This window comes from Phycomyces blakesleeanus (assembly GCF_001638985.1).
Source record: "Phycomyces blakesleeanus NRRL 1555(-) unplaced genomic scaffold PHYBLscaffold_12, whole genome shotgun sequence".
Lineage (NCBI taxonomy): Eukaryota > Fungi > Mucoromycota > Mucoromycetes > Mucorales > Phycomycetaceae > Phycomyces > Phycomyces blakesleeanus.
In genome coordinates this window covers 31,870-57,154 of record NW_017265145.1, presented here as the reverse complement: position 1 = coordinate 57,154, position 25,285 = coordinate 31,870, and the positions used below count along the sequence as shown (strand labels likewise).

At 34.2% G+C, this 25,285-nt stretch overlaps 9 protein-coding genes and 2 non-coding genes across 11 annotated transcripts; 5 read left to right on the top strand and 6 right to left on the bottom strand.

Annotated features, from left to right (window-relative positions):
- Nucleotides 1–722: 722 nt before the first annotated feature.
- PHYBLDRAFT_187145 (hypothetical protein) lies at nt 723–3,205 on the top strand (the record flags this gene model as incomplete). The annotated part of the gene is made up of 5 exons (XM_018439336.1): nt 723–804; nt 1,717–1,798; nt 2,338–2,413; nt 2,770–2,952; nt 3,036–3,205. 5 exons carry the CDS (start codon nt 723–725, stop codon nt 3,042–3,044), a joined length of 432 nt encoding a protein of 143 aa, XP_018290705.1. The 3' UTR covers nt 3,045–3,205.
- PHYBLDRAFT_t142 lies at nt 1,072–1,144 on the bottom strand. The gene has a single exon. It is a non-coding gene; the product is annotated as a tRNA-Pro (tRNA).
- A 247-nt stretch (nt 3,206–3,452) lies between the features above and the next one.
- Nucleotides 3,453–4,407, top strand: PHYBLDRAFT_145980 (hypothetical protein; the record flags this gene model as incomplete). Its single annotated transcript, XM_018431572.1, has 4 exons — nt 3,453–3,632; nt 3,758–3,782; nt 3,844–3,925; nt 4,200–4,407. 4 exons carry the CDS (start codon nt 3,453–3,455, stop codon nt 4,405–4,407), a joined length of 495 nt encoding a protein of 164 aa, XP_018290704.1.
- Nucleotides 4,408–5,879: 1,472 nt separating this feature from the next.
- On the top strand, nt 5,880–9,886 carry PHYBLDRAFT_145979 (hypothetical protein; the record flags this gene model as incomplete). The annotated part of the gene is made up of 11 exons (XM_018431571.1): nt 5,880–6,058; nt 6,577–6,739; nt 6,817–7,852; nt 8,060–8,302; nt 8,616–8,735; nt 8,811–8,926; nt 9,011–9,060; nt 9,142–9,329; nt 9,406–9,422; nt 9,512–9,573; nt 9,811–9,886. The coding sequence occupies 11 exons, from the start codon at nt 5,880–5,882 to the stop codon at nt 9,884–9,886; spliced, it is 2,250 nt and encodes a 749-aa protein (XP_018290703.1).
- An 88-nt stretch (nt 9,887–9,974) lies between these two features.
- On the bottom strand, nt 9,975–12,119 carry PHYBLDRAFT_73070 (hypothetical protein; the record flags this gene model as incomplete). The annotated part of the gene is made up of 8 exons (XM_018442771.1): nt 9,975–10,199; nt 10,254–10,384; nt 10,630–10,954; nt 11,006–11,147; nt 11,216–11,265; nt 11,595–11,710; nt 11,800–11,851; nt 12,102–12,119. The coding sequence occupies 8 exons, from the start codon at nt 12,117–12,119 to the stop codon at nt 9,975–9,977; spliced, it is 1,059 nt and encodes a 352-aa protein (XP_018290702.1).
- A 587-nt stretch (nt 12,120–12,706) lies between these two features.
- PHYBLDRAFT_73069 (hypothetical protein) lies at nt 12,707–15,364 on the bottom strand (the record flags this gene model as incomplete). Its single annotated transcript, XM_018442770.1, has 2 exons — nt 12,707–13,402; nt 15,260–15,364. 2 exons carry the CDS (start codon nt 15,362–15,364, stop codon nt 12,707–12,709), a joined length of 801 nt encoding a protein of 266 aa, XP_018290701.1.
- A 315-nt stretch (nt 15,365–15,679) lies between these two features.
- On the bottom strand, nt 15,680–16,198 carry PHYBLDRAFT_73068 (hypothetical protein; the record flags this gene model as incomplete). Its single annotated transcript, XM_018442769.1, has 1 exon — nt 15,680–16,198. The coding sequence occupies one exon, from the start codon at nt 16,196–16,198 to the stop codon at nt 15,680–15,682; it is 519 nt and encodes a 172-aa protein (XP_018290700.1).
- A 956-nt stretch (nt 16,199–17,154) lies between these two features.
- Nucleotides 17,155–20,684, bottom strand: PHYBLDRAFT_145975 (hypothetical protein; the record flags this gene model as incomplete). Its single annotated transcript, XM_018431570.1, has 3 exons — nt 17,155–17,335; nt 20,131–20,492; nt 20,544–20,684. The coding sequence occupies 3 exons, from the start codon at nt 20,682–20,684 to the stop codon at nt 17,155–17,157; spliced, it is 684 nt and encodes a 227-aa protein (XP_018290699.1).
- On the bottom strand, nt 18,081–18,152 carry PHYBLDRAFT_t141. The gene has a single exon. It is a non-coding gene; the product is annotated as a tRNA-Ala (tRNA).
- A 400-nt stretch (nt 20,685–21,084) lies between the features above and the next one.
- On the top strand, nt 21,085–21,938 carry PHYBLDRAFT_73065 (hypothetical protein; the record flags this gene model as incomplete). The annotated part of the gene is made up of 4 exons (XM_018442768.1): nt 21,085–21,287; nt 21,360–21,435; nt 21,502–21,853; nt 21,874–21,938. The coding sequence occupies 4 exons, from the start codon at nt 21,085–21,087 to the stop codon at nt 21,936–21,938; spliced, it is 696 nt and encodes a 231-aa protein (XP_018290698.1).
- Nucleotides 21,939–22,320: 382 nt separating this feature from the next.
- Nucleotides 22,321–23,974, top strand: PHYBLDRAFT_73064 (hypothetical protein; the record flags this gene model as incomplete). The annotated part of the gene is made up of 3 exons (XM_018442767.1): nt 22,321–22,768; nt 22,811–22,970; nt 23,029–23,974. The coding sequence occupies 3 exons, from the start codon at nt 22,321–22,323 to the stop codon at nt 23,972–23,974; spliced, it is 1,554 nt and encodes a 517-aa protein (XP_018290697.1).
- Nucleotides 23,975–25,285: the final 1,311 nt, after the last annotated feature.

Below are 25,285 nucleotides of genomic sequence, written 5' to 3'. Positions count from 1 at the left end.
CCCATCTTGATACCTGAGTAACTACGCCTTTACATATACATATGTCAGGTCATTTTTTCAGTGGGGGTTTGTCTAATAAAATCTCTTCTTTTCCAGCTCTCTTCACTTCTCCTCCCCCCCCCCCCCATTTCAGATTTTTGTACCATCTAAAATTTTATCATGACACTTAAAACATTACACTAATCCACTTTTGGCTCATTTATATCAAATTTGTACACCTAAATCTGAGCCTTAACAGGCTCAACTTAAAATTGGAACTCTAAATCAATAGAAACAGCTGTACTGTTAGAAATTACCATAAATGAAAGAAATGTCAGTAGGTGTATATTGCAGTTGTCAGACATTATTTTGATGAATCCGAGAAATTGAGATAATTGACCACAGCAGTTCTGTATGTCAAAGATATCTCATAGATAACGAACCGCAGTAATGTCTTGTAAAGATTAACCACAGTAACATCTTCTGAGCATCAACCGCAGTAAAAGGACTTCTCTTTTAATTAAATAGAGTATAATAGTTTACTGTGGATAATGCGCAGTATTAGTTTAGAAAACTATATAAGACAATTCAATTCCTATCAATAAAAAGTACCTTTTATCCTCTCTTCAATTTTACATATACTCTCCGATCCCCAGTAGGTTTGACCTTTTGACTTTGTTATAGTAAAAGGAAGACCATCCCAGATCAGAAACGACACAGTTAACCATCTTCAGATTTTACGGATGTTGTTCCCGATCTGGGTTGGTCTTCCTTTTACTATAACAAAGTCAAAAGGTCAAACCCACTGGGGATCAAGGAGTATACGTAAAATCAAAGAGAGAATAAAAGATACTTTTTATTGATATGAATTGAATTGTCTTATATAGTTTTCTAAACTAATACTGCGCATTATCCACAGTAGTTATTATTTATATTTAATTAAAGAAATAGTCATTATACTGCGGTTAATGCTCAGGAAGATATTACTGCGCATAAAGAAGTACTGCAGTTAACTATCTTCAGATTTTACGGATTCATCAAAATAATGTCCGACAAACCCAGATCAGGAATGACACAATATTGGATCAAAAAGGGGTCGACCGGGATTTGAACCCGGGGCCTCTCCGACCCAAACGGAGAATGATAACCACTACACCATCAACCCACTTAATTGTCTTGGTACAAAATATATAAATTAATAGTAATATATTAACAATATTTTGGTTATCTGGCAGTGTGGTGATGTTGTAGAATTTCTTATAATTTTAAAAAATTATATTTTATTATTTTTCATTTTCTAATACCGGTTGTGACTGAATAGAAATCGATTTTCTTATTTGTAGAGCAAAACATCAATAAATACAATAAAAAGAGTTATCATCCTATCAAATATAACATTATACAATTATATATCTTATCTTATTTTCTTGCTATATTTAACTAAACAAATCAACTTAGAATTAATATTATTTTTTTATATATTTTTCTGTACAAGCATAATTACTTTCATGATTATAAATTAATAACTGTTTTTCAATATTTTATTTATATTTAACGATACTAAAGAACAAATCACATTTAATAGATTATAAATTATATAACTTATTATATTTTTCAATATTTTATTTATTTAATTATTTAACAAGTCAATTGCAAAGTTATTTAAAAAGTTATATAAATATTATAATAATTATATTTAATAAATATTGATTTTTCATCATATTTTTTGATAACAAGTTCTTTTAATATTTAATGCTATTGATATTTTACTTGTGCGATTACACTACGGCAGGATGAATGGCAGTTGGGCCAAAAGTAGGTATATAACTGCCATTTTTTTGGTTGAAACCCAATAAAGTCTCCGCCGTTTGTTGTAAGATGGTAATGTCATTTGTAGCAATTTAAAAAAGTAACATGAAAACACTTTTTTTGTTGCTATACAATATTTTCAATACTGTAAAAAATGTTTGTAAGTTGTAATGACCACTTTGAGTATTGATATATATGTTTTATTGAATATCAAAGATGTCAATAATTATTAAGATTAATAATTTTTAGAATGTGTAAACAAAATGGTAACATAAGTACTATTTTTTATTTTTTCAACTACGTTATTTTTTTTAGATATTCTTTTTATCTTAATGAATTGGCAATTTGATTTTATTTAAACTGTGTAATGGCGTATAGAGCATATAGGGAATAAAGAGAAAAGTATAAGATGTATAGAGAATAGAAAAAAACTGGAGTATATAAAGAAGAAAAGAAAGATGGGGCATATAGAGATTAAAAAAAAACATAAGAAATAGAGAAAATTAAAAAAGAATATAAGATACAAGGATGATATAAAAAATATAAAAGATATAAGAATACACTACGCCAAAAAAATAGAAGTTTTAGAGGTGGTTTCACAGGTGGTTCTGGAGGGGAAGCCAGGGTGCGTTTTGTGTCCTCCTCCCTTTTTTCTAACCCTGAGTTCATGTGCATTTTAATACATCTCCGCTTACTGGTAGTTTTAAGATTCTATTAATATATTGATAATCTTTTCCTTTGCTAATATTTGTCTTTCAATTGGACAAAACTTCTTTAAGTATAGTTGAAATATTATATGCTATTGGTTACTACTAATCCATTATTCTTTTAATTTAGATTCTTTTAAATATTTCTTGCTTAATCATTGTTTTTATTGGATAAGACATAATTGCACTGTAGTGTATTTTATAAAAATACATTTTTATTGGTTTCTCAAATGGATATATTTTTTATTTATTGTTTTTGTTGTGATGGTTGAAGTTGAAGAAGTTTTTAAGAGAAAGAATTGAAGATTTGAGATTAGGAACGAAGATTCGTGAGAACTTGTATAGGTTTTGTTTATTGAGAAAGGATTTTGTATCAAAGTTTGACCAGGTTCCTACACTGAACTACTACTGCTATTTATATTATTTTGGATCGGGAAAATTATATGACTGGGGTCAGGTAATCGATCCTATCTGAGCCATAATCAGAGCAACGTGATCTTGGGATAATTAATGTATGATTAATTATATAAATGTGTGTAGTCCCAATGAAGTATTAACATCAAAAGTAAATGTGTTTATGAGTTATAATTATGCTTATAATAATCCACTGATGTATCCCATATTATGGTGATATCATCATATGAAATATAATCACTATTATGCATGCTAAACCTGTGTGTTAAATAATAAAGTAATCGGTAGACACCTTTGACTGGAATAGCTGAGACCTTATATTATTTCCTTCAGACTTATTCTCAATTACAGCAGTAGTCAATACTCATTTACAATAGTCATCTTCAGTACAAGTGGAAAAAAATCAAGTAATTTAAATATAGAAATTATACTATACTATACCCCATATTTAAATCACCTTATTTTTTTATTTTTTCCAGTGAGAATGACTGTTGTATTTATCACGTAGTGGGCCAAACTCCTAAACATGACCAGTACTTCTGAATGTTACCTGGAACTCAGACGCGCTCACTGAAGAGTTTCAGAAACTACAATCTGGCAAGCAGTGAAGACAGAAAGGGGCTCAATAGTCAGTTACTGTTGGCTTTGATGAAAACATTCTCTGGTCCATTTTTTTTCATGTTAGACAAGATGTATGATCTGTGCCATGGAATTGGTAAACAGGTATGAGAATTTGTATGCAGAAAGTATAGAATCAAGCATTCTCTATGTCTTTCTCTTGCCACTCAAAGGGAGATTATTGCTGCAATGATAACCGCAAAATCCACAATCCATACATTGTTGCATAGTGCTTGGAGAGACGTGACAAAGAATGTCAGTTTCTTTAGAGCTGTGAATTGAGCAGACTTTTTACTCTTTGTTGTTCCCACATTAGTTGCAGAGTGTGTTCAGAACTTAGTCACCCAAAAGGCATTACTTGATCTGGTTCAAATATGCAATTTACTCATGAGCTGGAAGTTATCAGCAGAGAGTTAAACCTTGATAAGAAAGTATGTTTAATACTATATTTTATTTTATTTTTTATAATAACTTACTTTTACTTTTTTCTTAGTAATCTTGTGGAATGAAACTTATTATTAGAGAGTCTTCTTTCTATAGCAGATATCAACATTGGCGTGTTCACAATTAACTAGTACATTATTTAGCATTATCCCAAGATAGTTGATTTATATGGCTCTCCAAGAGCATATAGTTCATGATCTATAAAAAAACTATTGGTGAGTACTTCAGGTCCATCAAGTATATCTCCCAAATTAGTGTCAATGCTGGAAACATTATGATCAGACTGATCCAATCCCAGTGTGTAGTGGAACTGACAATTGTTACAAACACAAAAACACTACCAGCTAACCTTCTAGTTTACAGTACATATACTGATAGGTCACCTGTTACAGAAGAAGATGATCCTGTCAATGCTGAGTGTGAGATTGAGTTCTGAGGGCCTTTGAAGAATTTAAAAATTTTCAATAGCTTTGAAGATAGATCTCATCTTTTATTGCTTCTTAAAATGTTTTATGATTTGAAGAAGAAAGAATATAGTATGCTTGAGCCTTCCATAAAGACAAGCTGCAAGGTCTATTTTAATAGTTATATTATTGATGCTGCATTCAACTGATGTTCTACAAGAGACAAATGTCATGTTTATGTGCAGCTACAAATGGACATGAACTCCAGAAGATCCTGCTCTTACTAGCTACAATATAAATATTTCTTTATAAAGGTGATTATACTCTTCTAACATGTATACAACTCGAGAAAATGGTCACTAGCTCTCATAACTATATATAGTATGTATTTGAAAAATAGATTGGTCATTACATCTGTAGTAAAGCAGAATACTATAGTGATTCACGCAAGTAATATTATAAAGTTGGTTGGCTTGGTGCCATCAAACGTTAATGATAGCCATTATATCATTTGGTTTAGCTTTAAACATGATCTAAAATTGACATAGTGTCTTAAGTGATATATAATTTGTTTTTTTTCTTTTTGTAATAATTTTTTTTTTCAAATTGTCTTCACAAATTTTATCTAAGCAGCAGAAAGTTAAAATATTTTTTTTTTATTTCTAACATCCAATATTTCTCAATTTCAATCTATATTTACCAAAAATATAAGATGTTTAATTAGAATGAACATTTGTCCTTCCTGAGATTTAATTTTAAGTGATTCATTTGCTTTTTATCAATCATTTCAAAGAACAAAGATTTTCTTGTTTCAGCTTGTATTTATGATAATTATTTGATTATTATAGGTCAAAAATGAAGTCACAAATTCAAAAAAGACTATCTTTTTCCCATAGTATAAGATCAATTGGAAAAGTCAAGATCTTTTATCCTAAAAATTTAACTGTTACTGGTTGCTTATAACTTCTGATTTTGGTCACTAATATATTGTGCTTAATTTTTGTGTTACAAGTTCTAGTTTTTTTTAATACAAAAGGAGTAGAAATTAGAATAATTATTCATTAGTTTGTAATTTTAGAAATTTGTAATCAGTTTATAATAATTTGTAATATTACTAGACACTACTTGAGTGTAGTCAAAGATAAATAATTATTAGATGTTCACCACTAACCAAAAATTTATCAGCATTGAAAAAGTAAGCAGTGTTTTTTATTTCAAACAAATTGATGCTGAGACATAAACTGGATCCCAAAGAGAACAAAATCTAAAAAAGGAAACGGATGCCAACTAATTTTATTTTAAAAACATGTTCAAGACAGATTATCTGAATCACAAAAAAGAAAATCTAAACTACCAGCACTCCTTTTTTGGATTTCAATTTATTTTTCAATCTTGGGCCTTTATAAACATAAATTTGACATATAAAAGCAATTAAATAGATCAAGTAGTATTTACTTACTTTTTACCAGCTCTACAAACTAGAAATCTTCGATTTAAAATAATTATGAAACAAGAAAACCTCTCTGGCTACCTTGTATTAGAGTTTGATAATACTTCTAACAGTAACAGCAACAGCAACAGCAACAGCAACAACCATAAAACAGCCCATCTCAACCCTATTAGTGCTGTATCATCAGTTAATGATACAGCAGCTATTGTCTATCCTGATCTTTCCCTTCTTATGTATCTCCTTATTTTATCCTACGGAGAGTTTGAATTAGTATTTAATTTAGTCCTGTGGCTTTCTAACTTTAATGACAAACAGTGGCTTTTGCATCCCACACATGGCATTTTTTTTTCAACAAATAATCACTTCCCTCTTTCTTAAAAACAAACTTCAATTATGTCTAACAACAATATAAACAACACTATTTATGATATTTCCACCATTCAACAATATTAGTAAAAGCTAGTGAATGGGAAAAGTGTCTGGAGCGAATCAATGTCTTATGCTCAACAAAATGGAATAAAAAGCATAAATATTCTGGAAAAGGTTTAGTTTTTGGAGAGACTAAAAAATGCCACCATGCTGGCCAATATATAACAAACCGCCAATTATGTCTTGCCCAGAAAGATACGAAGGCATGCTCTTGTACAGCTGCCTTAAAAATCATACAGCATCTCGACAACCCCAATGTTGTTACATTTTGCCAAACAAGGGCACATGTAAACCATGTTCCTGGAGACTGAGACAAAGTCAGAACTCTTCCTTTGCCTTCTGAAGCCATAAAGATTATTGAAGATCAGTTGAAAAGTAGCAGCAGCTGTAGAAGTACAAGAATTTCAGTTCTTAGACAGATTGATAGTTGGGGAGTTGGCGTTAGAAAGCCTAATTATGAAGAAATTTACAACAGAATGAGAAAGGTTTGTCAATGAATATAACAGAGCTTTCGTATTAAATTAATATTTATATATCAAATAAATACTCATATATAAAATAGATGACTACTTTGTTATATATGTTTGCTTCTGATGAAAATGCATCTATTTCCATCTGGTTAAATGTAAAGCTAGCAGAACAAAACTATTGCATTTTTGAAATCAATCTTTCTGTTTATAATGACGGTAAAAAACAATTTGCCTTTGGATTTCAATCACCAATGCAAGTTTCAAGCATGAGAATCTCGCAATCTTTTTGTCTCAATGCCACCCATTCCATTTCGTCCAGAAGCGACGAAGTATTATATACTTTAGTCACTCGCCATCCTCAAACAGGAAAGGGATTCCCTGTTGCATACATGGTGACAAACAACCAGACAGCCATATCTATCAAACTTTGGCTTGACCACCTTCGCATCAAGAGCAGCTTCGTACCAATGAATATCACCATTGACTGTAGCATTATGGAGGTTAATGCAATCAAAGAAGCATTACCTCATGCTACAATTCACTACTGTGATTTTCATGTTCTTTGCGCTTGGCAGCACAACCTTGACAGCAAGATTAAACTTAATGCCTCTTATACATCAGAACAACTTGGGAATTATAAGACTGCACTGAAGAACTACCTGAGACACATTCTCATCGAGTCCAACAAAGACGTGTTCCTAAGAGCAATTGAAGATTTTAAACTGATGGTTCAGGATCAACCTCAGTTTTTGAAATATTTTGAGAAGAAATGGACCAAGAATGAAGAATTGTTGCGAAGATGGGGGCGCCCGTACGTTAGCCAACAACATCAGAGATATGTGACAAACAACTATGTAGAATCATGGCACAATCAACTCAAAACAATCTACTTTGGTCGTGCACACATCAGAAGATTGGATCGACTGATTTTTATCTTGACAAATGATGTGGAGTTCTATTTTGAACAAGAGGTTGAGTGTATTCACTTCAACAATGGTAAGATGGGTCCCATTGATAATGAGTTAGCAAGAAATTCTTTTGTTGCTTCAAAAATCCAAAATGACATGCTCCCTTCCATGATTCTCAACCCTTTGGGTGAGACTGGTAACAGCATGGATGATTATAATGGTGAGTGACAAATAAGATCTTTTGTAACAGAAGATAAGTGGTATATCATCAATATATCAAATGACTTGATACAAAGCTGCACCTGCCCGAACTTTCTGACCTGCCAGATCCCATGCAAGCCTTCACATTTGTTGAAGTGTTACTGTGGGGCAAAATTCAGCTTCATCGAGCAATAGGAGATAGCAGGAGTTGTATTGAACCAACAAGACGCTATAAATGCAAACGAGAACGAAGTTGAGGAAGAAGTAGAGGAGGAATTAGAGAGTGGAGGTACTGCTGAAGATAGAGGTGTATATGTCTTTGATAAAATTGCAGCTTATTCTGCAACGATGCATCACGGCTTTGAAGATCTTCAAACTTTGAAGACAATTCCTGGCTTAGATCAAACAAAGGCAGATCTTATAAAAAGAGCACTCGCAGATGCTGTGAGGTTGATGGATGAATATAGAAGTGAGAACCCTTCATATTTTAGAAACTTGAATACTCAGAGATAATAATAAAAATAATAAATATATATCATTAAAAGATCTTAAAAGTACAAGAAAAAATATTTCTGATTGATATAAACAAATACAATTCTAATTAAATTTACCAAAAGTAAAACCTGTCACTACCTCAATGAATTTTCAAAATTCAAACTCTCTGTAGGATAAAATAAGGAGATATCTTCTTATTGACAGTGATTTGGAAATAGCTTGTGTAAGCCCTGCTCATAAAAAGCAAGTTACTACCCCTGTCACTACTACTGACTCAAGTGATATAGGTAGTGATTGTGGCCATGCTGGCTGTGGTAGCCATGATAGCCATGGTAGCCATGGTAGCCATGGTGGTCATGCTTGCCATGGTGGTTATGGTGGCAGTGTTATTGACCAAGATGAGGCTGGTACTTAAACACAAGTTCTCAGCCAAGTCAACATTTCTTGGGACTACCAGTCAACTGTCATCTTGTTGAATAAAGTCATGAAGCCCAACTACATGAGCTTGGTCAACATGTCTAACATGCAGCCAAGAGGTGAACAGTGGGACCAGATGGTGATGACTTTTAAGAGACTGCTGAGTCAGAATAGTCTTGATGTGAGTGATTTAAGCAACATGATAACACCAAGAAAGTTGCAAGACAAATGAGCAGATTTGAAGAAGAATTTTCATTCTGTTCAGCAAACCTTTAACAGAACAGGTGTTGGAAGAGAGATGGCCATACAACAACCGTGTGTTTGAAATCTTGCATAATGATCCATTCAAAAATTTGGCATCAATGTTGAATTCATAGTTTGTGATCGGCACCATAGAGTTACAAGTTTTATGACATCTAGATCTGAAGCTTCTATAGCTGAACTGCAGAGAAACATTGAGATTACTGCTTCTGCTTCTGTTGTTACATCTGTTGTCACATCTGTTGAACCTTCTCTTCTCAGTACTTCTGACACAAATATTGCAACAGCTACATCAAACAGCAGCAATAGTACTGGTCCTTTTAGTAGGCTACCCACCAGGAGTACAAGATGAACAAGAGGAGAATATGAGACAGAAAGAGATAACATACTCTTTGAAAGGCTTCTGGGCATACACCGTGAGAGTGAAGAATGCACAAAGGAAGTCTTTTATGCTCTCACTGCTTCAATGAGAGAGGAGAGCAAAGCCCTTTGATGAGACCAATAGCAACAGCATCAACAGATGTTGGAAATGTTAGAAAGGATTGCGAGAGAGTCCGATGGCTGCCTGTTAAGCATCATTAGGCCTTTCTTTAATACTAGAGATAGAAACAGTGAAAATAACAATAATGAGAACAATAGCTAATTCATCTTTTTTCTTTGTTCTACAAAATATTAAACTGAAAATATAAAAAACAACCTTTGTTTATCTTTTGTTAATTGGTTTTTTATTGATTACTTTGATTGGTATTTCTTCTGCCCTCTCTTCTGAAGATCACTCTCAGCTGGCTGTCTTGTTTTTGTTAGTGTCTTTGCTGTCTCTGCTGCTCTCAAAGGTCAGCCTGAAACTGTCTCGTCTGGGTCTCCATCAATGGTCTCATGACCTCCATCATTCTTTTTCTTCTCTGTCTCCAGTGTTCTTGAGAAAGATCATGCGCAGACTGAAGCTGTCTTATAGAACAATTCACCGTTCATGAAGCATTCTCCAAATCCACAGATATCTCGTTCATAAATGAATCGAGACCCTCAACTTCTATCTCCACGTCATCATCATCACCTCCATTTATGTACGCATCAAAACCACGCACTTGGTTCTCAAAAGTACGAAGAGTGTCCTCCAAGATATTTCTTGCTATGTTGTTGTTATCCAAACAAAAGTTATGAAGAGCACAATGAGTGATAATGGTAAGAGTCATCTTGTTGATACCCAAAAAGTATAAGTGTCTCAACAAAAAGCATTATTTCTGCACAAGTAAGCCAAATGCATTTTCAATGTAATGGCATGTTTTTGCATACGCCTTGTTGAATGCTTGTTGCTTGGGGTCTTCGGTTGCAATGGAATATAGAGGGAGTATATTTTCTATGATTGGAAATGCAGAATCTGTATTAATAGAACATTGTATTAAAAGATGTATGTTGGTTAAACAGAAGCTTTAACATAAAAAATTATCTGCAAGATTGATTGTATCATTGGAGAAGTAGTAATCTCAGTCAAAAAGCATGTTTATATAGAGAGAGCTATCTGTGAATAGTCTTGCATCGTTGACACAGCCTAAGTATTTTTCACATTATAAAGTAATAAATTAATACAAAGCTTTATAAGAGATTTTTCGAAGAAAATATTACCAGATTGCCCTGTTCTGACAAATATAAAGCACTTGTTGGCATTGCACACAGCAAGGAGATTCATAGAAGAGTTGTTGTGGCAATCCACCCAGGAGTTTCTGTGTAAATAGGGCTTTTGAATAGAAATAAGCTTTCCAGCAATAGTCTCAATGACACCAGGTAGACAAATACCACGTCTTTCAGGTTGCTCAAATTCAGCCACCCTTCTTGCTGCTGTTTCACTGTCATGAACTCCCCAGTTTACAAACATATCAGAATAGTCTGATATGACAGTAATGAACTGCATAGTAAACCATGTGTAAGATCCTGCACTGACACCAAGAAACTATTCAGTAAGACAGTAACCAAAGTGCGTGTTTGCAAAGTGCCAAAGAACTGTTGCAACTTGAATTTCAATAGGATAGCTTTTGTTATTTAAAGCTGCCTCATATATCTGATACTGGCTAAAGATGTTAAGAGATAACTCAAAGTTTGTACGGCTCATTTGGTATTGCAACTGGAAGCTGTTGCTCCCAAGACTGTTGGTCAAAGTTGGGTGGCAAACATATCATTATTGTCTGAAAACATCTGATCTGATATGATTTACTTCTCGAGGGCCACGTTCCAGGGTAAATGAGTGTAGTCTGCAAGTATAGACTATAAAGAAATAATTGCAACTAACTAACTGCAAACTTTCAATTATAATGTTTGTTATACAATCTAGAAGTTGCTGTCTGAACTGTTCCATTAATTGTTGCAAAATCAATTGTTATTTACTCATTTGCTTGAAGAGGAGTTCAATGTTAGTTAAGTTTGCATTTCTGCAAGAATTAATAATAAAAGCCAGAAGTCAAATAATATTGGCAGAAGAATCAGTGCTAGTGTTGTTGTTATTATTCATTTTGAAGATGTTAAATAAAAGATTATTGTTTAAGAAAAGATAACTAAAAAGGAAGAAGGCAGGTTATCTTAGCACATCTTTTTACTTTTCCAAAACGAGACAAAAATAAAAAACATGATATCTCTTTTAGAATGCTTGCAATGCTGATATATTTTCTATGCTGATAAATTTTTGGGCGGTAATGAGCATCTATTTCAAAAACTATATAAGATAACCCAAATCAAAATAATAAAAATCATCTTTTATGTCAGAGTTGACATTGCTGACCAAAATCGGGAATTGCAAGCAACCAGTAATAGTTGACTTTTTAGGATGAAAGATCTTGACATTGCTGATTGGTCTCTTATATATGTTTTAGATGTTTAAGATAGTAAATATACTTATAGAAGATATTACTGAACAATAAGCATATAAGACATAATATTGTAGCTATTCTTTTAGCTATAAATCAAATATTGTTTTGTATAAATAGTCAAGAAATATAATTAATAAAAAGCATCTTTATTCTTATCTAAAAACTATTCTTAAAAACTTAACAATCCCCAGTGGTATTGATTCTGCAACTTAGTTACAAGTGCCAGAAAAGAAATACCAGATCGGGACTTGACATTTATTCTCTATCATATTTGCTATACTTCTGTGTTATTAAAGCTTGATCATGTCAAGTCTCAACTGGGTGTATCTTTCTATTATTTTAACTTGTATGAGTTTTGATAATAGATGACTACCAACTAGAACATTGTGAATAAATAGGAACAGATAGGAATATAAAGAATTGAATACTTTTTATTAATATAAATCTTGGAGTATTTATACAGATTTCTTAAAAGTGAAACTATCTAATCTAATTATTTTATCTAAGACATATTGGTTTTACATTTATGGAAGTCAATATAATATGTATTAATTAACAAAAAGGGGAACCAATTGGTATAGCATTGAGGGCATATGTTAATAAAAATAACCAATTAGATATCTGACTTAAAAATTTCTATTTACGATGTCAATTCTGACAACCAATTTGGCTACATTTACAGTGAAATAGAAGATAGCCTTGTTGGACATTATTTTAATGAATCCATAAAATCTGAAGATAGTTAACTGCAGTACTTCTTTATGCGCAGTAATATCTTCAGATTTTACGGATTCACCAAAATAATGTCTGACATCACCCCCTCCCAAAACTGCTGATAGTCCTCAATAAACCCCAGAAGAATCCACAAGGGAAAACGGTAGGGCAGAAGAAGAGTCCAAGGCTAAATCGCAGCGCATTTGGGCACAGCCAGGGGTTGGGTGATACCAGATATGGTCAAAATCATCAGATTTTGCAATTTTTAAATGATTGGCGTGAACCCAGGAAGTATAAGGGACACCTTCCATAGTTGTGAGCTTGTATATATTTTTATCTGCATTCTTGTCTATAACTATGTATGGTCCCATCCAGTTATATTCTAAGCCAAATTTGTTTTCATGCCATAGCAATAAATGTTTACTGATTGCAAATTGGTGCGGTTTCATAATAGAATCCCATTGTTCCTTGTCTTGTTGGCTATTGGTGGCTACTCGAGCATCAGCATTAATGCGGGCTTGTTGCAGATTGTGGAGAAAAGGGATAACACCATCAGAGACAAGAGAAGGATCATCAGGAATAGTGGTATCCATGAATGGGCGTAGAGGATCACCTGAAATACAAGGTTCATGGCCATAGGTCAGAAAGAACAGACTGAAACCAGTTGTTTGGTGTATCCTAATTCGGCAGGCCCAGAGTGCAGTTTCCAAATATTTGTCCCAGCAATGAATAGCACCATGTACATATTTTCGTAGCATTTGTTTTAAAATACCATTTAAATGTTTACATTTTCCATTGGTTTGAGGGTGAAATGCTGATGTTAACTTGTGGTGTAATTTAATCTTTTTAATGTAAAAACTGAGGATGTGTGACATGAAATTGGTGCTGCAGTCAGTGAGGATCTCGTTGAGACAACCAAAACGCATTACAATTTCTTTATACAGGAAATTGGCTATTGCTTCACCAGTAGCAGCAGGTACAGCACATGCGATTGGCCAATTGGTGGCGTAATCTACTGCAACAAGAATCCATCAGTTACCATTTACAGTTGTTGGGAGCTCTCCAATGAAATCTAGATGCCAGAGGAAAAATGGAGGGGGAATATCTAGGGGTTCCATGGGTGCATGGTGGATATTTCGCTCGGCATTGGACACTAATTGACACTGGGGGCACTTTGCAAGCCATTCTTGGATCTGTGTTCGCATTCCTGGCCACCACCAACGTTTCTTCATCAAGTCATAAACTGTTGTCTCACCAGCATGTCCAAACCCATTGTGGAAATTGTTTACCAGATCGGCACGCCTGGTAAACAGAGCAAAACGGATTTCTTGAAATGTGTCACCAATCTTAACTAAGCGGAAAACCTTCTGATCATGAACCACGAATTTCTTGCATTGTCTGTGTAGCAACTCTTTTATGTTGTCTGGCCACTCATCTTCTGTGCGAGCATAGTATTTGGGCCAATCTGAAGTCTGTGATTCGAGCATGGTATACAGATACTCTGGCTCTATAGACTCAATTGTAGATGCATCAAATTTGGGACCATCCATTTGAGAAAGTACATTTGGGACACCGTTGTCTTTGCCAGATTTGTATTGAATAATGGGGTCATATAACTCAAATTCGGAAATCCATCTTATTAATTGAGGGGTTGGTTTAACTTGGCTACGGAAGTACTTGAGGGGCAGGTGGTCAGTAAAAACAGTAAATGGTTTCCCTTCAATCATATAGTGCCAGGTACGTAGTGCATGCAGTATTCCTAAAAGTTCACATTCTTGGGCTGGGTAGGAACGTTCAGTACTGGAAAGTTTCTTGGATTCAAATGCCAGTGGTCTCCAGACTCCTTCTTCATCTTCTTGCATCAATACAGCACCGACACCAAAATCGGAAGCATCTGTCTCAATTCGGAATAGTTTGTCCATATCTGGTGCAAGTAGTACAGGTGCAGTGCTGAGTTTTTCCTTAAGGATGTCGAAGCTGTCTTGGCAAGTGTCAGTCCATACAATTGGTCGTCGTTTAGGTCTTGTTCCTTTGGTAAGATCAGTTAATGGAGCAGCGATTCCAGCAAAACCCAGGATAAAACGGCAATAATGCTGTGCCAAACCAATAAATTGGCACACTTCTTGAACATTAGAGGGTGGAACCCATTCTTGTATGGTCTTGACTTTCTCTGGAGATGGGAGGATATCTTGAGCAGACACATTGAAACCAAGAAATGTCAGTTCTTTTTTGTTAAATTCACATTTTTTAAAGTTGGTAATCAGCTTGGCTTCACGGAGATGGTTCAAGACATGTCATACATGTTCTTCGTGTTCTGCTGAGGTTTTACTGAATATGAAAATATTGTCCAAATAGACCAAAGCGAAGTTGTCTAAACATTCTCCCAGAACTTTGTTCATCAAATGTTGAAAAGTTGGTGGGGCATTGGTAAGACCAAAAGGAAGGACCAGGAACTTGTATTGACCATAGCGGGTGTTAAATGCTGTTTTTGGCACATCTGAATCTTGAATGTGTGCTTGATGGTAGCCACTCTTGAGATCTAGGCTGGTGAAATGGTTGGCTCCACGCAATCGTTCTAGGCATTTGTCAATTCTTGGTAAAGGATGATTATTGCGGATTGTGACTTTGTTGAGAGCACAATAGTCTACACACATGCACATTTCGCCATTCTTTTTCTTTACAAATAATATAGGAGAACCCCATGGAGACGAGCTAGGGCAAATGAGACCAAGGTCAAGAAGTTCTTTGAGTTGCTTTTTGAGTTTGTCAAGTTCTTGGGGGCTCATCTTAAAAGGTGGTTTGTTTACAGGGTGTGCATCTTCAGTGTTTATTACATGTTGTACATCTCAACTCGGTGGTAACCCTGGCAAACCGTCTTGGAACACATTGTCAAACTATTTTACTAATTTCATCCATTGTTCATCGTTAGTCACTTCTTTCTCAGTCTTGATGTGCAGCAAAAAACACTTTGCCTCCTCCCTCAAAGAGAGTTTCTGGACTTGCTTTGCAGAAATGAGGTAATTAAGTTGAGGTTTCATGGGGTGGTTGCCATGGGAACGCAGGACAAACTCTTGGCCATCACGATATAAAGACCAGTTATCTCAATGCCAATCAGGAACAGGTTTAGCAGTCTGTAACCATGTGCAACTGAGAATCAAATCGAATTTAGTGGGGAAAATAAAAGCATCAACAATATCAGTATAACCATTAAGAGAAAGTGTAAGTGTGGCTTTCTGGTTAATTTTGATGCTATGCCCTCCAGCGGTTTCAACTGATCGCCCAGGAATATTCGAGACTTTTGTGGCAAGGTGTTTAATCCGGGGTGACACATAGTTTGCACTGGCTCCACTGTCGATGAGAATCAAGATTTGTTGTCTGTGAAGTGTTGCTGCATATAATGGTAAATCTGTGTCTACAGCAGAGTGAAGGTCTTCCAAAAAACGTTGATTGGTGGTGAGACAAGGATCACAATTTTCTTTGGAAATAGCTTTTTTCTCTTCATTGGTAACAATTTTGTACTGGTCAAAAGTTTCTTTATTACTTAAATGTTCTGTAAGCTCATTACTAATACTGGTCTGTGGGGAGGATTTTTCTTCCATTATACACAACCGACCTCCCATTACGGTTGTGCTTTGCAAAAACCCTGCTTCTTAAGACACTCCTCGTCCAACTTCTTGATTGTGGCCAGACAGTCTCTACAATTTCTCTTGAAATGACCGGAGTCACCACATCAATGGCAAGTAGCATTAGTGCGTCTTGGAGGTGGGCAAGACTGGTAGTTGCTGCGACAGTTGTTGATTGCGTCCAGGTCCATGGGCTCAGGTCCACTGTACTGATATTGCTGTTGTTGGTACTGTGGCTGGTACTGCTGCTGGTATTGTTGCGGAGGTGGTACAGACGCATAATTGTTCTGGTATCCAAGTTGGAGACCACTGGCATATGCCAAGGCGATGTTACAAGCATCGTCAACATCAACAGGGCGGGCAGCAAGGACATTTCCACGGATGGACGGGTGTAGTCCACGGACAAATTTATCGAGTGCCTCTTCATTGTTCATTCCAGGCAATTCCAATTGAATGTCTTGGAAGGCATTGATATATTCAGCAACAGTCCCAGACTGGTGTAATCGTGCTAGTCGATCTCTAGAGGTCTGGAGGGAATAAACTGGGCGGAATTCTCTGGTGAGGGCTGCTTTAAATTCGACCCAAGTAGTGGGATGGTCTGTTTTGAGTTCCGTGCGTCTCCACCATGTGTCAGCTCTATCGCGCAAAAGATTTACTGCAAAGTCGCAGGCTTTGGTCAGGGCGAAATTGTAGTACTTGGTGTAACGCTCGACTGCGCGCAGCCAGCCATCTACTACTGCGGCGGAGCGTTCACCTCGGAAACAATCAGGCTGCTTGATTCGTTCGGCACGGGACTCCTGTTGTGCTGTGATTGCTTTCATTGCTTCTGCAACAGCGGCTGCGATTGCTTCAGCGGTTACGGTGGCAGTTTGTGGGGCCATCTCTTCTAGTTCTTTATTTTTCCCTGTTAATATTGCTGCAAGTTTTTTTGCAAGTTTGGACCACTTTTGTTCTCATGCAGGAGTGTTCTTGAGTCTCTGTTCTTCAGGTATATGTGGTACATGCCAGTTCTTCTTGTAGTCATTTACTAGTTCTTTGGGTAACAATTCCTGGACTCGTTCTTCAATCTCGAACTGGCTAAGTGTCTTTTTGTCAAAATTTTCTTGGTGTCTTTCACCAGGATTCATCAAAGGTCTTTAGGAGGAAAAATAGCTTCAGCTACCAATTGTCGTTCCCGATCTGGGTTAGTCTTCCTTTTACTATAACAAAGTCAAAAGGTCAAACCCACTGGGGATCAAGGAGTATACATAAAATCAAAGAGAGGATAAAAGATACCTTTTATTAATATGAATTGAATTGACTTATATAGTTTTCTAAACTAATACTACGCATTATCCGCAGTAGTTATTATTTATATTTAATTAAAGAAATAGTCATTATACTGCGGTTAATACTCAGGAAGATATTACTGTGCATAAAGAAGTACTGCGGTTAACTATCTTCAGATTTTACGGATTCATCAAAATAATGTCTGACAGGGTTGTCATTCTGTCAGACATTATTTTGATGAATCCAAGAAATTGGGATAATTGACCGCAGCAGTTCTGTATGTCAAAGATACCTCATAGATAACGAACCACAGTAATGTCTTGTAAAGATTAACCACAGTAACATCTTCTGAGCATCAACCGCAGTAAAAGGACTTCTCTTGTAATTAAATAGAGTATAATAGTTTACTGCGGATAATGCACAGTATTAGTTTAAAAAACTATATAAGACAATTCAATTCCTATCAATAAAAAGGACCTTTTATCCTCTCTTCGATTTTACATATACTCTCCGATCCCCAGTGGGTTTGACCTTTTGACTTTGCTATAGTAAAAGGAAGACCATCCCAGATCAGGAACGACAACCCTACTAACAACAAAAATTATCAAAATGGAGACGCCGGGGTTCGAACCCGGGGCCTTTCGCATGCAAAGCGAATATGATACCACTACATCACATCCCCACACTATGCTTTGACAAGTAATGTAATAATTTCATTGGCTGTTTTATAAAAACCAAATTCTACAAGTTCAGACTTTCTTTTGAAAACCTCTTTTAATTTTTTTTCAAAATTTTAATTTTAATTTTAATTTCTTTCTTCCATTTTCACAAAATCGCCTTTTTCCAAAAACCGATTTTCTGAAAATTAAAATCTTTCCACTTTATTTTTCCCAAAATTGTTTTCTCTCTTTTCTTTTTATTTTATTCCTGTGCACTAAATGTGACACTTCTTCTCAAATATTACTTTATCAAAATTATTAACTGAATAGTTTTTCCTTTTATTTATAACATACTTCTTTCCAATATTTTTCTTTTCTTGTAGTTATATATTATAACTTCATCTAATTCTTCTTTCCTGACAAAATATTTATATAGTTATTTTTCTTTATATTTTATTTACAATTATCTTATTGAGTTTTATCTAGCCTATTTTTGCCATATATTTTATCCATAAAATAATATAAATATCTCTCTAAAATCAATTAATAAACAACTATCAAATTTTTCTGACACAAGTTTTTTTCAAGATACTGTCTATTATCTCTGATCTGTCTTGTGAAATTTCTTCTGTTTATTTATTTTTCTGTCAAGTCTTCGTAGAAGATTGATCATCCCTTTTTATTTTATTATTTTATTCTAATTTCCCCTTTTATTTATCTCTTAGTTAATTTACTATAGTAAATTTCCTTTCAGCTAAATTCTTTACTTTATTAAACATTTCTTTCTCATAGTTAACTCTTCAGAATTAGTATTATTTACTTCATTTATTTTAGTTTAACTATTTTCCAAATCATTCAAATTATTTACACTTGTACCTTAGTGTTAGTTTCCCTTTTAATTTCTTTAACTGGTCTATTTGATAACAAAGAGACTATTTTATCACCTCAATTTATCTGATATCGAACCCAAACCCTCAATTCCTTTTCTTATATACAATTATATTTTCTTGTATATCTTCTACACACAACTACATAGCACACGCGACAGATTGATAAGTTGCAAGTTATAAAAAATAACTAATATTGTAAAACAGATATTACATTAAGTCAAGACTTTCTTTTTGAAAACTCCTTCTTTATTTTTCAAATTTTAATTTTAATTTTATTTCTTTTTATTTTCATAAAACCACTTTTTTTCAAAAATTGATTTTCTGAAAATTAAATTTGTTTTCTCTTTTATTTTTCTGAAATCGCTTTTTCTCTTTTTTTTTTTATTTCTATACACTAAATATGACACTTCTTCTCAAACACTATACTATCACTACAGGAAAAAAAAGGTGGTTAGACTGGTGGTTTGACTGATGATTTGACCGGTGGTTTTTTGCAAGTTCTCCATTCAAACCACTGTTGAGTTTAAACAAAAATAAATGACTTTCTGCACTCTGTTCTTTAATATGTTGTTTATATAACATAGCAATATTCTTTTCTTAGTATTGACTTTTCTATTGGACGTGGTTTCTTTTATTTATTGTATAAAGCTTATACGTCATTGGATACTTTTATTTGGTACCCTCTTATATGACAATTATTGTTTTAAAATATAGATTAAATAGACATTTTATTGCATATAATTTATTTTTGTTATTATTGCTCTAAAGAAAATAGCTGTCTATTGGATTATATTTATAAAAATTATTGTTTGATTTAATAATTATACTTTTATTGAGTATTATTAAAGAAAAAAAGCTTTTATTGTTCATTTTATTGGATGTTAATATAAGAAAAAGTTTTTATTGTTCATTTTATTAGATATTATTATAGGAAAAAGTTTTTATTGTTTGTTTTATTGGGTGTTATTATACAAAAAAATTTTAATATTCATTTTATTGGTTATTATTTAATAATAGAAAATCAATATTTGAATTTTATTGGCTATAAACTACACTATATTCTAAGTTATTATAGCATATTATCTCATTTGATTTTACTACATTCGATTACTTACGAGACTGCAATCTTCTAAAATGGTCTCTCCAAAGATGAGAGATTCTCGAGGTAAACACCCAGTTTTCATGGCATCTGATGAGATCAATACTAGCATCCTTCATCAACGTTGCATGCTTAGCACACATTTGTTTTCTAACTATTACTGGTATAGACTCCCAGCTAGGAGAAGAATCAAGATCCTTTATCAAAGAATGGACAGCCAGCTTATCACAAATAATTTTTGTACATACTCGGAGAGTGGCCTTCTCTTCATTGTTTATCTCAATACCAAAATCTTTACTCATCATTTTGAAGACGTGTTTCAAAGTTATATCCCAGGTATTTAGAATAGGTGCATGGATAAAACTGTTGCAAGGCTATTGGATTACATATTAATATATATTCATTTTATTTTATTTTTGACTTACAATGTCAGTGGCAGAAGGTACTGTCTCTTGCTCAGAAAATCCTCTGTTGTCCAGTTGACTCTGAAGGTAGTCAATCTTTGAATTTAATTCTTCTCTGATAGAATTCAATTCCAGTTTGATAGTGTCCTGTCCTGCCTTCATAGAGATTATCTCACTGTGCATAGCTTGTAGTAAAGATATAACCTGGCTTTCTGTGTTATTTATGTTAAAAGTTTAGTTTGTATAAGCAAAAAGATTGTTGTGAAAGGAGAATAAAGACTGAAAGAATTTTCTATCATCTATTATTAGTTTCATATTAATTAGTTTAATTTTTTCATCTCAGTTAATATTAATTTTGACTTACCATAGTTATATTGACAGCTAATACGCAATGTTTCAGATTCTGTTTATGAGTTTATACTTATATTATCTATATCATCATTACCTTGAAGCTATTATGTCTACACAAAACTCAAAGTTATTAAGTATAAAGATATATCATTTAAAAGCAATTACTGATACTCATATCTTTACTTCAAAGTGTTATTTTCAACTTTTAAAAATGTTCTCAATTACAAAGCGTAGTAGTTACAAGTGTAGATTCTGCAATACATTTTACAATAGCACAAGAAAAGTCAATTTATGTAGAATTCAATGTATGAAAACCCATTCTTCAAACATAGTTAATTTTGAGATTTCCCAACCCATTTCTGTCCCTGAGCAAACCAACGTTGTATCAAGTATTGTATCTGGATACACCTCTGAGTAAGTCTATGAAAGACATAAGCACTGTTAGAACAAGTAATTAATTATATTATTACCTTCATGAACAAACAGAGAAAACACAGCCATAATTGATAACCAAACTGTGGATGCCTTCAATAATGGTGACAATAATAATGATCAGCCCATAGTAAGATATATACATACATGTATGTATCTATGTCTATAACACTAATTACTATTTACCTTAATAAAGTATGATGCCAATCTTGATCATGCCATGAATGACATCTACATTAAAACCTCTCCTCTGATATTTGATTTCAGTCAACCCACTCCCGTTCCTAACAATGACGACGCAAAAAATCTTGAGTTCATTAAGATAATCAAGGATTTTGGAATTCCGCATGAAGCACATGCAATGATTGCTCGTCATTTCAACAAGATTCTAGAGACATCTAATGACATAACATACAGAGCATGCTTTTCATACCTTGGAGATAAACTTCTTGAGAGATATTCTTCTGTAAAAGGAGATAAGTATGACATCTGCTGTAATGATTGTAAACTTTACAATGACAGTCATGAGATAGTGTGTCCTAATTGTGGTGAGACATATTATAAAAAGAATGCCAAAGACAAAGACGGATTGCCAATCCCTGTCAAAACAATGATTCAGATCTCTTTGGCTAGACAGCTTGCTCTCTGTTTGGCCGATGACACTACAAGAAACGAGATGATATATTGTCATAACCATCAGTCCAGTCAAAACGGAAGCAAATCTGATATCTTTGATGGCTAAGCTTATGAATCGATCAAGCATCTTTTTTCTGATGAGAATGATATTGCCATTTTGTTGTCAGTTGATGGCTTTGCTCCACACAAGGTTCCTGGTTCAGTGACCATTTTACATGCCACTATGCTCAACCTTCCTCCAATGGTCCGTTACAAGTGCAAGCAAATGATCAAGATTGCAATGATCCCTGCCAACTTCTGGTCATTTCTTGAGCTGACCATCAAATTGCTCAAGATACTGCAAGCAGACGGAATGGTGATAAAAACATCAACGAAAACAATGAGAGCAAAAGTCCATGTTCTCATGGCAACTGGTGACATTCCAGCATTAGCAAAGCTGGCATGCCATGCTGGCCATACAAGCAAAAATTGCTGTCATATATGCAATGTTGTTGGACAAACTGCAGGTCATGGTCAATATTTCAGAACCTTGCCAGGCACCACCATCCGCACTATAGAGAGCTTCAGAAGCTTCAACCCTGATAGTGTGTTATGTAAGGGCCTCAAAAGACAATCTCCATTTGCTTCATTGATGTCATTCACAGGCCCATTTTTCTTTGCCCTTGATGAGATACATGGTCTTTGTCACAGAATCAGCAAGCAGGTCTGGGGGCTTGTTTGCGGAAAGTATGGATCTAAGCACCCTCTTTTCCTCTCTGCTAGAGCACAGAAGGAGATAGGCGCAGCAATAGAAGGAACAAGAGGATCGATCCCAACATCTTTCCATGGTGCTTGGAGGGACATGGCAAGATATGCAGAATATTTCTGAGCTGTGGACTGGGCCGATTTCCTTCTGTTTGTGGTTCCCACTCTGGTAGCAGAGTATGTCCACGATCAAGATGCACAGAAGGCATTGCTTGGCCTTGTGCAAGCATGTACTCTACTCATGAGCTGGGAGTTATCAGCAAAGGAACAAACCTCTATAAAAAGGTATGTTTAGTATTATTCAGAGATTTGTTTTTGGAACTTATTCTAATTTTTCTCTTAGAAACCTCATTAAGTGGAATTCGTATCTGGAAGACCATTTCCAAAATGGTAAAGTTGGAATAGAGATATTCACTATCCATCAACACCTATTGCATCATTACCTGGCAATGATTGTTGTATTTGGCCCTCCCAGAGCGTACAGCGCCAGGTCGCTAGAGAGGGCCATTGGAGAATATTTTCGGTTGATAAAGAGCAATTCTGCTATTGGTGCAAATGCTGGGAATGTCATGCTGAGACTTGCCCATACAAGATATGTGGACGTAAATGGAGCCTTGGTAGTTAAGGCAAGGACAATAGCAAGAATATTGCAATATAATGACAAGTCTGCTGGTTGGCCAATGACTGAGAAAGGTGAGCGTGTTGGTGTTGACTCAGACATTGAGTTCTGGGGGCCTTTGGGATGTAGAACAATTCATGACAGCATTGAAGAAATTTCTTGTCTCCCAGTTCTTTTTGCGAAGTTCTATGAATCAAAGGGAGTGGAATGCAGCACGATTGATTTAGCCTTGACAACAAGCCACAAGGCTTTTGTCAATGGCTGTGTGATAGACTCTGCATTTGCCCACAAAGTACAAAGAGAGGCCCACCACGTTTGCCTTCAGTTGCAGGTAAACAAGACAACAAACACAAGACCAGGATTGTCTACTGCTTTAAAAGTCTTCTTTGGCAAAGTTGTTCTTTTCTTTGAGCATGTCAATGAGAGAAAAAGATGGCCACTTGCTTCGGTGTTGGTGTATAGCACAATGATGTACAATGGTGTGCCGGTGGTGCGAAATGGACAAATGAAGCCAAAGGTAGTTCATCTGGTAGATGTCAAGGAATTAGTTAGGCTGGTAGTGTCAGACGCGACAGTAAATATAACAACAGCAACAACAACAGCATACATAGTGTGGCCAGAACTCAACTGTGGCCCTAAGTTGTCACTTGGTTCTTTTGCTGATATTTAATTTGTTTTTTTTTCTTTAATACATTTTTTTTTCAAATTGTCTTAACATATTTTATCCTACCAGCAAAAAGTTTAGATATTTTCTTCTCTTTCACCTCTGACTTTTAATAATCATCAATTGCAATCTACACTCACTAAAAATATAAAGTCTGTAGTTAAAATGAACACTTGTCTATCAGGAGATTTAATTTTTGGTGGTAAATTTGCTTTTTGTCAATCTTTTCAAAAGATAGAGATTTTCTTATTTCATTTTGCGTTTTTTGTAATTTTTCTAATTATTATAGGCCAAAAACAAAGTCACAAATGCAGAAAACCGCCATTTTTTCCCATAGTGTATAGGAAAAAAAGAGGTGCTTCAGGGGTTTTTCTGAGAGACTTCCCAGAAAGCCGTCTGGAGAAAGCTTTTCATTCGCCTCCTTACTCACTTCCTGTCTGTTATAGATTATTATATAACTTTATTATCTAACAAATGTGATATTTTATTTATTTACCAATATATCTTTTTGTAGCTTATATGTGTTATCTTATTGACACTTATATACGAAAGCCATAGTTTAAGATTTATTTTTATTAGGTATTATAGACTTTTGCTAAAGATTATATTTTGAATTATTGGTCACTTTACAAGTAATGTTTACTTAATTGTTCTTTACTTATATAATTTAGACTATCTATGTTTTTAATTAGATAGTAAATTTATTTTTCAAAGTTCTTTTATAAAAAAATTCTATTAGATATTGTAACAAAAGTAAATTTTATAAAAAATGTTTTATTGGTTACTATAACCAAGATATATTTTATAAAGAATAATTTATTGGCTTTTATACTAAAAATAACTTAATATATATCAATTTTACTGGTCAGACATTATTTTATTTATTATATATATTTTATTGATAATTAATATATTATAATATACTTCTACCAGGCATATAATTATAATTTACTGTTGCTTCTTATGCTTTTTTTTCTGTAATCATCTAACTTTTGTAATATATGTGGTGATCCAGACACTCGGATGTTGGATTTATCACATATAAGAACATATTCATATTGGGATAGCATAGTAGCTATCATCTTGTCAGTATAAAATATATATAAACGATTAAGTAATCAGCCCAATAATTATTACAGTTAGTACTGTAGATAATATCTTAAAGATTGTTAAGATAATTATATCATACTGCCGGGTAAACTGTGTCAGATCGATATGGAGCTAATTTAGTAGGAAGTCCTAAAGCTCTAGTATAAAAGAGAAAAGAATAGCTAAGAGCTAAAGAAGTACGATTTATGACTTGATGTCATAATTGTA